Source organism: Raphanus sativus, chromosome 4, assembly GCF_000801105.2.
Source record: "Raphanus sativus cultivar WK10039 chromosome 4, ASM80110v3, whole genome shotgun sequence".
NCBI classification, from domain to species: Eukaryota; Viridiplantae; Streptophyta; class Magnoliopsida; order Brassicales; family Brassicaceae; genus Raphanus; species Raphanus sativus.
In genome coordinates this window covers 36,884,689-36,894,804 of record NC_079514.1, presented here as the reverse complement: position 1 = coordinate 36,894,804, position 10,116 = coordinate 36,884,689, and the positions used below count along the sequence as shown (strand labels likewise).

Here is a 10,116-nt window from a genome sequence, read left to right as displayed (position 1 = left end):
GTGGTTGTGGTGTGGCTTTTGTGGCCGCGTTGCAAGACGCTATGAGTGTTGCAAAAAAGAGAGGAAGAACTATGGGCTTAAACATAGACATTGTTGAAATAGGTTATTTGATTTTGTTATTTGTACTTTGTTGAATTTGAAATTTATTTGGTTACTTATATATAAGGGTATGACCTTTGACTTTTCTGCTGGACTAAGTTGCTTTTTTTTGTACATGTGCGTGTTTGTTCCCTCCATTATTTGGAAAGTTTGTTTTTCGATTTTTTTTGTGTGAGAAAGGAGTTAAATTTGTTTTATTGAAACCAAAAACAAGTGTATATAAAGGAAACATGATATTTGAATATTGGAGTCTGATTAAGATAGAACTAATATGGTCAAAAACGGAAGAACTGAAACTAAAATGGTGACGTAAAATGTTTATATAATATCTAATACAATGGTCATGTAAGTAGTAATGTTAAAGACCATATATATGAAATTTGGTTCATTCTTTAGAATCTTCTCTCAAGTTTAGATTACGGTTGGCCAACATCTATCTTATTAAAACAGAAACATTATAACTTCTTCTAGATGGATTTTAAAATTAGACCTTATGTAATTAATGCTATATTAATCTACTTACTATTAGACATGTCTTTTTATAAATAATTAATATCAACCATTACCATAGTTTTTCACTTCTTACCTTATTATTATATCCACTACGCATGTTTCCTTATATATTGCATATATTTTACTATAAGTTAGATACATCCACTAGCATATTATACTATAAGATAGATTATTAATAATACATCTATTAACATATAATACTATACGACAAATTACTAATAATACAATATATTATCTGTATTCATTAACTTGCATCTATCAATATTAGCAATACTATAAAGACAACTAACTCTATACTTTGAACTTATAAACCATGATATACTAATTTATAACAAAAATGATATTACTGTTACAAATTAGTTTTTATAAAAATTATTTATAGCAGCAATTTGTTATATAAGATAAATTTAATCAAGAGCCAAATATTTTTTTCCTGTTCAGAAAAAAGAAACCTATGAATATATACCATTAAGTTAGCCAAAATTTTTTCGAATAAATAGTAAATCTCACAAACCCAAAAAATGAATTAAAAATATAACAAAAGATATTATGTTTGAAATTTAGCTCACTGGATCGGGTATAAATCTGTTCATTTCAGGTATGAGTTCTTCGAGTTCTCAACATTTGGATCTAAGTAGGTATTTGATTTCTTTTTGTTCGGGTCGATTTTTTTGGGTTCTGGATCATTCTAACTTTTTTATATTATAAATCTTAAATAATATACAACATGTATATAAAATATGTAAATCAAAAGATAAATCCGCGCGCCTGCGTGGAGGTAATTAAATCAAAAGATATTGTTCACAATTGTATAAAGTCTTAAATTGGCCGGACCTCTTCAGTGACAACGTATAGTATCACTTTTGCAAGTTGTAGCGTGGAGGTAATTAACCATCGATCACGACAACAAAATCAAAAGAATGAGATATTCTCTCTCTTTAATAAAAAAAAAAGAAAGTGAGATATTCTCTTTTTCTATCTCCAAGTCATTTGCACATGGTTGAATATCTTGAAAACTAAACATATCTGTATACGCTTATACATCTAACTCAGGGAGCACATTAATTATACTCAGTCACAAACTCGAAAAACTCAAAGTAAAACAACGAAATATACCAGAGAATACGATTACTAAGATTTGTAGAGACGACGAATATGAAGAAGATGCTTACAGAAACGACGATTTCAAAGAAGATGCTTATGGAGATGATTTCGGAGAAGACACTTTCCCGAGAAGAATTGCGGTGATATGAACAGTTAGGGTCTAGTCAGAGAACAAGGACAGTGTCAGAGAAGTTGAGAGTAAAACGTAGTTTGATTTACTTCGTGATTTAGTGATGTGGCATGATTATTAGTGATGTGGATTTTTTTATTTTTTTTAGTTATAAAAAATCACAATAAAAATAAATAATAAATGACTTAAACTGTAATTTACTAGGATACTAAAAATATTTTAATCATTTATAAAAGATGTATAATAATCTAGTAATAAACATAGAAAATTCTATAACATTTCTAGTAGTTTTCTCAATAATATATATGAAAACTCACTGCAATGAAAATTTGAACCAAACAAACAGTTTGCAATTTCCAACGTAGAACTGTTTGTATCATTAGGACAAACTCACTCCAAAAAAATCCATGTGTAATTTATCAACCAGAGAGTTTTGAAATACATACCATTAGAAACCAAATAAATATTAGTTCAAATAAGTTTGTTACGGTTCAAATTTTTGGTTCCGGTTAATTTGTCCAGACCTAATATTGAATGCTCTTAACTTAGATATATCACTTTCTCCCACACAAAGTAGAGCGGGGTACACGCGAATCCAAACAGTGTTGGGGAGACTACCACAGAGAGTCTAGTGTCAACAACGAGGAGATATTTTCATCTGCGTAGGAGCGCTATTGAAAAGTTCTTGGACTCTGAGAACAACAAATCAGATTATGAGTGGTAACTTCTTTTGTGATGAATCTGTGTTTTATCTTCTCGTATTAGTGTTTGAATCTGATTCTGTGAATAAGATTATAACATTAGATAAAATGTAGATTCCTCAATGGGATTAGATTCAGTACATTTTTGATGAAGACATCAACATCTAGAGATGATATTATTTTCTCAGGCTACTTGCGGCTCCAGAGACAGTAGGTGAGGAAGAAGCGCAAGAGAACTTTATGGTTAAGCTCAAGCAGCCTAAAGCAGCTAGGTCCACTGCTCTTAAACCACGGGTGAGAAGAAATTTTTTTTTTTGGACTTCTCTAAAAAAATGTTTTTTTGCAGAAACTATTTTCGGTTAACAGTTATCACCAGAAGTTCCCCACGCAATATCCTTCTTTGAAGGAACCAGACCACTGTTGAACAGTTTATATAATTAGGAAGGGACAAACTCAATACAAGCCAAGTATAGTCGAGGTGTAATTTATCAAACAGAGATTTTTGAAATACATAAATTATCCATTGCGATCCATATTAAATTGAACTTCAAACGAGTCCTCCTCAAATCAAATCATCCCTGGGAACACAAAAGACAGAAACGGAAAATAAAATAAAAACTGATCTTATCACACACTCGTGCAACCATTTATCTTTGTTGAAGGCTTAAGATTATCATGGGCGGCCACGCCGAGAGGGGACGCCTATTAAAAAGAAGTACACGAGTCATCCGGAACGTTTTCGCTTTGGAATCTGCAACAATTGTTTTGAAGAAATGAGTATTTTGGAGACATGATGCTTGGACTGTGAAAACCAATTAAAACCAATTTTCATGCTTTTCTTTATAATTTTTTCATCAAGAGGCATCACAATTAAAACTTGCCTTTGCCATTGATTCCTCGTCACTGTCACTGTCACTGTCACTGTCACTGTCACTGTCACTGTCACTGTCACTGTCCTCGCCCTCGCCCTCGCCCTCGCCCTCGCCCTCGCCCTCGCCCTCGCCCTCGCCCTCGCCCTCGCCCTCGCCCTCGCCCTCGCCCTCGCCCCCGCCCCTGTCACGCTCCTGCTGAGAAACTCTCATATAGTTAGACAAAGAAAAATGCAAACTGATGCAAGCAAGTAAGAGAGAGATGAGGGATGAACTTACTTCTTTTTTATGTTCTTCAGAGGAGAGATGCCTGGTGAAATCTGTAACGCTTAGGCTAGTAAAGTCGCATGATCGGCAAAGAAATGACGAGGCAGAGTTGGGAAGAACACAACTTGTTGTCTCCGGAGACCTAGCCAGTAGGGTTTGCCAGAGCCACTCTGCAGTATGGCAGAGACGTGACATACTCGGAGGAGTAAATGTACGTGCCAGAACAAGGTTGTAGTAACTCCTTTGTTGATCCATAGAAACGAAGAGAGACAACACGGGTTCCACTTCATCAGATATGATCATTATTGTAGCTGGTGGTGGATTATCATATTTGGACATCCTCAAATCATGATAAATATATAGGCCTACCCTAGCTGTATGAACAAAGGAAAAGGACAGTTGAAGAAACCAAAGTTACTAAAAAATAAAAAATAAATTCAGGAGATAAATAACAAACTGTTGTGTTGAACAAGGATTCCAGTGGAAGAGAGCCCTTGCAGGACGTGAGGATGTGCATTTTTCAGGTTGCCCATGCAATTGATGGTTACAGGACCATAGTATCCCAAATCCTTCAAGGCCCCTTCTATACTTGGGCGGACCCGGCGAGCATCGTAACCATCGGGAAGTGGACAGGTGTCCATGTCCCACCACACAGTCGTTTTAGAATTCACGTACTCAGGCGCGGCTTGGTCGTTCATCTAAAAACGTCAATAAACCAAAACAACTGTCAAGACAAAGAAAAAAAAAACATACTTAAGTATTAGTTAAAACTTGCCTTTACTGTTATGAAAGGTGAGAAGTCTGGCTCACTGAACTTCTCCTTCTCCTCCTTGTCCTGTTGAGAAATCAATTCAAATAGTTAGACAATGTATTTGATACAAGAAGCAGAGAGAGAGGGTGAACTTACCGTCTTTTTATGTCCTTCACTGGAGAGATGACTGGTGAAACTTGCAACGCTTAGGCCAGTAAATTTGCATGCTCTGCAAACAAATGACGACAAGGTAGAGGAACTGCATTTCCGAAGAACATAACTTCTTGTTGTGGTTGTGTCCTGAGACACTGAATCTGCCGCCGCCTCCAGTAGGGTTTTCCAGCGCCAATCTGCAGTAACGTGGAGACGTACCATAGACCCACCACTTGAACTCGCCAGAAAAAGGTTGTATCCACTTTGAATTTGTTGATTCCGGCTAAGAGGAAACTCCAATTTTCCCTCCAATATTTCGGATATGAGCATTATTGTAGCTGGTGGTGGATTATTTCTTTTGAATTCCATCAAATCACTGAAAACGAGTGTGGGTAACCAATCTGTGAAAGGACAAGTTTGAAGAATCAACAAAACTTCCAAAAAAATATTAAAAATTCACAAGAGGAGGATAAATTTTAACTAACCGGTGATGGCGTGTTGAACAAGGATTCCAGTGGAAGAGAGCCTTTGCAGGAAGTGAGGATGTGCTTCCGTCAGGTCGCCCATGGCAGTGATGGTTACAGGACCATAGTATCCCAACTCCTTCAGCGCCCCTTCTATACTCGGCCGAACCCGACCAGCATCATAACCTTCTGGAACCGGACAGCAGTTCATGTCCCACCACACCGCCGTTTTAGCATTCGCGTACTCAGGCGCCGCCTTGTATTTAATCATCTTCCCTACCCTCTTAACCCTAATTTTTTTTTTTTTTTGACAAGCTCAGTTCTCGATCTTTAGCTTAGCTTGCTTAGGGTTTCCTTCCGACTTTTAACATGTTATATGCACCAACTCATGGGCCTACCTCATAATCTATTATTATAAAAAAATGGAAATATATCACTTTGCTTCTAATCTGTGGAGATTTTTAATTGCACCTTAACTTAACTAGCTAATAATGTTTTAGGTATAAATTCGGATTTTATATGTTCATGTACACCCATTTGGTTTTCGGTTTGCTCCTATGTTGCCTTCTCTATGTTGTTGAGTTTGCTCCTTACACCATCAGGGAAGCAAAGAGTATATAAATGTCAATGCATGATGAAGGCATGGAGTATCTGAAGTAGCTTAGCTCCAAATTCATGTCACTAACGATTCATTAGTTTTGTCTGTTACAAAGACATTTAGTTTATTCTGTCAGATGATTAAAAACCACTCTCTCTTTTTTTTTTTTCGTTTCTGATGTTCGTAGATATTTGACAATTAGAAATGAGATAAACTTATGAGAATCATATGTGCTTACCTGAAACTACATTACAGCCATGGAATATTCCCCAAAAGCAAACAGTGATTATATTCTTAATCACACGGTTTGATTCACACCAATCCATTTGCTTCCACTTCTAACAACACCAAATTCCAAAACACACATATATTTAGATGTATTTGCTTTCAAGAAAGACAACGTTTGTTGTTTTTGTCTTGATTCCAGATTCTCTGTATCGTCACTGCTACCGGAATGATAGTTTAAAGTTCCTTTTTTTAATTTTATTTTTTGGTCTGCAGAGGAAGGAGCAGCGCCTGACCAAATCTTGTACAACCGCAACACGTACCATTTTAGGTAGCTAACTCGAGACTCTCTGATAGACCACTGCACAGAATGCTCGGTTTAATCGAATATGGCGGAGTAGGAAGGGAAACAAAGGATAATGAACTTCATGAGAGATGTAATTCCTATGATGTTATTCGTGTTGATGCTGATGGAAGACCAGAAAATCCACCATAATATGTTCTCTATCTAGTAATATGCATTTTGTATGTAAAATCCTTAAGAATGAGGAATAGTTTAGCTGTGGTCAGTAATTGATGGTGCATTTTCTCATCTTAGTCTAGGTTGACATCCTTGGAGGACCAGAAATTGCTGGCTAGTTTCTTGCCTTTCCTTAGAGAGAGTATTCCGAGAGCAGCTAGGGAGATTGAAGCTGATATACATCTATCTTATTAAAACAGGAACATTACAACTTTTTCTAGATGGATTTTTAAAGGTGGACTTCATATATTTAAATTAAATGTCTCATTCTTTATATATAATATGTATCATAGTCTAACTTTGCATTGATGTATTTCCTTAAATACAGTTCTTCTTTTTGTCTATATTCTATATATGATTTTTACATTTATTACATGTCGATTTAGATAAGATATATACTAAGAATACTAAAAATATTAATTATACTATAATTACCCTATACAATTCATTTTAAATTGATCAGTATACTTTCATTGGCCCTATTAATTTTATTAGTACTAGTAACATTAGGTAGATAAGTCATAGACATATACATAAAGATATGAATATTCTTATAACTACGTTAGGCCTAATCTACTTTCTAAAACAAATAACACATAGCTTCATATATTGTATAGAAAATAGTAATATTGTATAGTATTATACTTATACAATAATACTAAAAACAAACCAAACTGAAATATAATATATATCGAAAATGTTTTGAACCATTACACACAAAATATATTAGACTTTAGAGATAAAATTCACTTTGAAATTACGTAATAATTATTTAAAAATTTAAATTTCGTAATGTACAAAAAACATAAGTTTTATATAAAATTTTGTGTTACAATAAAAAAACACAACTCGCGCTTGCAAAGTGTTATTTTTACATACAAAAGACAGTTTTGATATTGTTTTTTAAACACAAAATTGAATTATACAAACTCGATACTACATAAAACTAAACAATATAGAATACATTTTAAAAATAAAACCTGTGCGGATGTGCATATGTTTATATAATATATAAATATATTATGTTACACATATTTTCATATAAATAATACCCTAATGTAAGTTTTGTATGATAAATGTTGAAAATACAAAATATATAGCACTATATATTTTAAATAATATAAAAAATTTACTTTATGTTATCATAAAATTTAAAAATCAGATTTAATAATTAAATACATTGCTTATTTAAACACATTAGTGCACATTGTTATTTATCAAAATTTTATATTAATACAGATTGCGATCATATATAATATTTAGTAAAAACAAAGATAAAAAAGAAAATTGATTTCCGCTCGGTCGAGCGGGTCATGATCTAGTTATGGTTATACCAAAGAAGAATACAATTATGATTAAAGAAAGATGAATATACAGTATTAGACTAATTAATTATGAAGGAATAGAAACGAAATGAATCAAAATTCTTCGTATAGCGTCACAAAGAAAACAAATGCATTAACCGATGGTATAATGTTTTTGGTTTAATTGATTCCGGTTTGGTTAAAGTAACTGGTCTTAATCACCGCCGACGACGAAAGAGACCCCTTAACACGCGGTTTCACACACAGTCTAGGAGACGACCAAACCAAAAAGATTAATATCTTACTCCCATTGGCCATTGGTCAACCATTGATATAAATATTATAAAATAAAATAAATAAAATTTAGGACAAGCAGACAAAGACAAAATTGTAAAAAGATAGACAAACCTTGCTCGACACGCCACCCTCGTCGTCTTCCACATCTTTATCCTCTCTTCTCACAGATCATTTCTCTTACAAAAAAAAAAGTTCATTTTTTTTTCTTTTGTTTCTTTTAAAAGCAAATCCTTTTGTTCCTCTGAGGCGCTGAGCTCTAAAGTTGTCTCCTTTTTTTTTTTATCAAAAACCATGTCTTCCACTTCTTTCACCGACCTCCTTGCTTCCTCCGGCGTTGACTGCTACGAACAAGGCGAAGACTTTCTTCGTGGGTTTTACCCGGAGACAAACGGGTCGGGTTTACCTAAGTTCAAGACGGCTCAACCGCCTCCTCTTCCGATCTCGCAACCTCCTCAAAACTTCGCCTTCTCCTCCTCCGAGTTACTTGACTCTCCTCTTCTCCTCAGCTCCTCACATGTAAAGCTTCCATCTTTTCTTATCCTCATTTTCATCTTAATTTAATCTTTAAATCCAAATCAATCCCTTTGTGTGTTTTACTTGCAGAGTTTGATATCTCCAACGACTGGAGCGTTTCCATTTCCCTGGCAGATACAATCGCAGTCGCAACCGCCAAACGCTGCTTCTGTATGTTTCCTTCCCCCCTTAGCGTTTCAGCGACATGTACAGTTTCATTGTACTGAAACCAAACTTGTTTCCCTTTATTACAGGCTTTGCAAGAAGAGACGTATGGTGTTCAAGATCTCCAGAAGAAGCAGGATCCTGTTCCTCCTCCTCGCGAGTTTGCAGATCGCGTGCCATCGTACATGGTGGTGAGTAGGAACTCTAACGACGGTTACGGTTGGAGAAAATACGGTCAGAAACAAGTGAAGAAGAGCGAGAACCCTAGGAGTTACTTCAAGTGCACGTATCCCAACTGTGTTTCCAAGAAGATTGTTGAGACTGCTTCTGATGGACAGGTCACTGAGATCATTTACAAAGGCGGTCATAACCATCCCAAGCCTGAGTTCACCAAGAGACCATCATCATCGGCTAATGCGAGAAGAATGTTTAATCCTTCTTCTGTTGCTAGTGATCAATCAGAGAGTTCATCGATCTCGTTTGATTACGGTGATCTTGAACAGAAAAGCTTTAAATCTGAATATGGTGAGATAGAAGAAGAAGATGAACAACCTGAGATTAAGAGACAGTAAGTAGTTTTCTTTTTAATTTAGGTTTGTTAAAAAAAAAAAAGAGAATGACATTTTTGAGTTTTTGTGTGACAGGAAAAGAGAAGGTGAAGATGAAGGGATGTCTGTAGAAGTAAGCAGAGGAGTGAAGGAACCAAGAGTTGTTGTTCAGACAATAAGTGAGATTGATGTTCTTATAGATGGATTTAGATGGAGGAAGTATGGTCAAAAAGTTGTCAAGGGGAATACCAACCCAAGGTTATTATTTACAAATCTTTTAACTAGTTTTTCTCATTAATGTTGTGCTCATGTTCCTAATCCTATTTTGGTTATAACAGGAGCTATTACAAGTGCACATACCAAGGCTGTGGAGTGAAGAAGCAAGTAGAAAGATCTGCGGAAGACGAGAGAGCTGTTCTCACTACCTATGAAGGAAGACACAATCATGACATCCCAACCTCGCTACGTCGCTCATGAAAACAGAACATTCTTGGGGCTTAAGTCACTAGTTATATCATTTAGGGTTTGGAAAAAAATCTTACTATGGCTATCTTTTGTGCTTCATTATAGTTTGTTTATTTGTTTGTTTGTGACACAGTCAGTACTTTGTGTTGTACAGAGTGGTGATTAGCGTTTTATCTTTAAATGTTCTTGGTCTTAGAGAACCTCAATATACATGTGTAAGACTTTAAGCACTCGAGAGTCTATTTTTAGTTTCTTGTGTTTGGTCTTCTTCTTGATTAGTGTATATTTCACATTCAAGATTGATAAGCAATAATAATGGTATTAAATCCTTTTGCATATTATCTTCAGAGTGTATTGCTTACACCCCAGGCTTTTATAAATTAAAATTCTAAATCTATAATATATTATTAGAACTTAAAAGTGAAACCAA

The 10,116-nt window shown here is 35.0% G+C and overlaps 3 protein-coding genes across 4 annotated transcripts in view; 1 reads left to right on the top strand and 2 right to left on the bottom strand.

The window, feature by feature from the left end:
- Window positions 1-91, bottom strand: part of LOC130511025 (GDSL esterase/lipase At2g30310) — a 1,459-nt gene extending 1,368 nt beyond the window's left edge. The window contains exon 1 of one of the 2 annotated variants that reach the window (XM_057007804.1): window positions 1-91. This exon is cut by the window's left edge and continues 3 nt beyond it. In XM_057007804.1, the coding sequence (XP_056863784.1) occupies window positions 1-91 (91 nt within the window). The other variant, XM_057007803.1, reaches the window with a different exon arrangement.
- Window positions 92-3,174: 3,083 nt separating this feature from the next.
- Window positions 3,175-5,402, bottom strand: LOC108850880 (uncharacterized). Its single transcript, XM_018624341.2, has 7 exons — window positions 5,073-5,402; window positions 4,591-4,988; window positions 4,459-4,518; window positions 4,141-4,381; window positions 3,696-4,057; window positions 3,429-3,611; window positions 3,175-3,249 (listed from the first exon to the last, which is right to left on the bottom strand). The coding sequence occupies exons 1-7, from the start codon at window positions 5,320-5,322 to the stop codon at window positions 3,175-3,177; spliced, it is 1,569 nt and encodes a 522-aa protein (XP_018479843.1). The 5' UTR covers window positions 5,323-5,402.
- A 2,733-nt stretch (window positions 5,403-8,135) lies between these two features.
- On the top strand, window positions 8,136-10,022 carry LOC108849478 (probable WRKY transcription factor 25). Its single transcript, XM_018623031.2, has 5 exons — window positions 8,136-8,511; window positions 8,599-8,679; window positions 8,763-9,241; window positions 9,318-9,479; window positions 9,560-10,022. Exons 1-5 carry the CDS (start codon window positions 8,287-8,289, stop codon window positions 9,696-9,698), a joined length of 1,086 nt encoding a protein of 361 aa, XP_018478533.1. The 5' UTR covers window positions 8,136-8,286; the 3' UTR covers window positions 9,699-10,022.
- The last annotated feature ends 94 nt before the right edge of the window (window positions 10,023-10,116 follow it).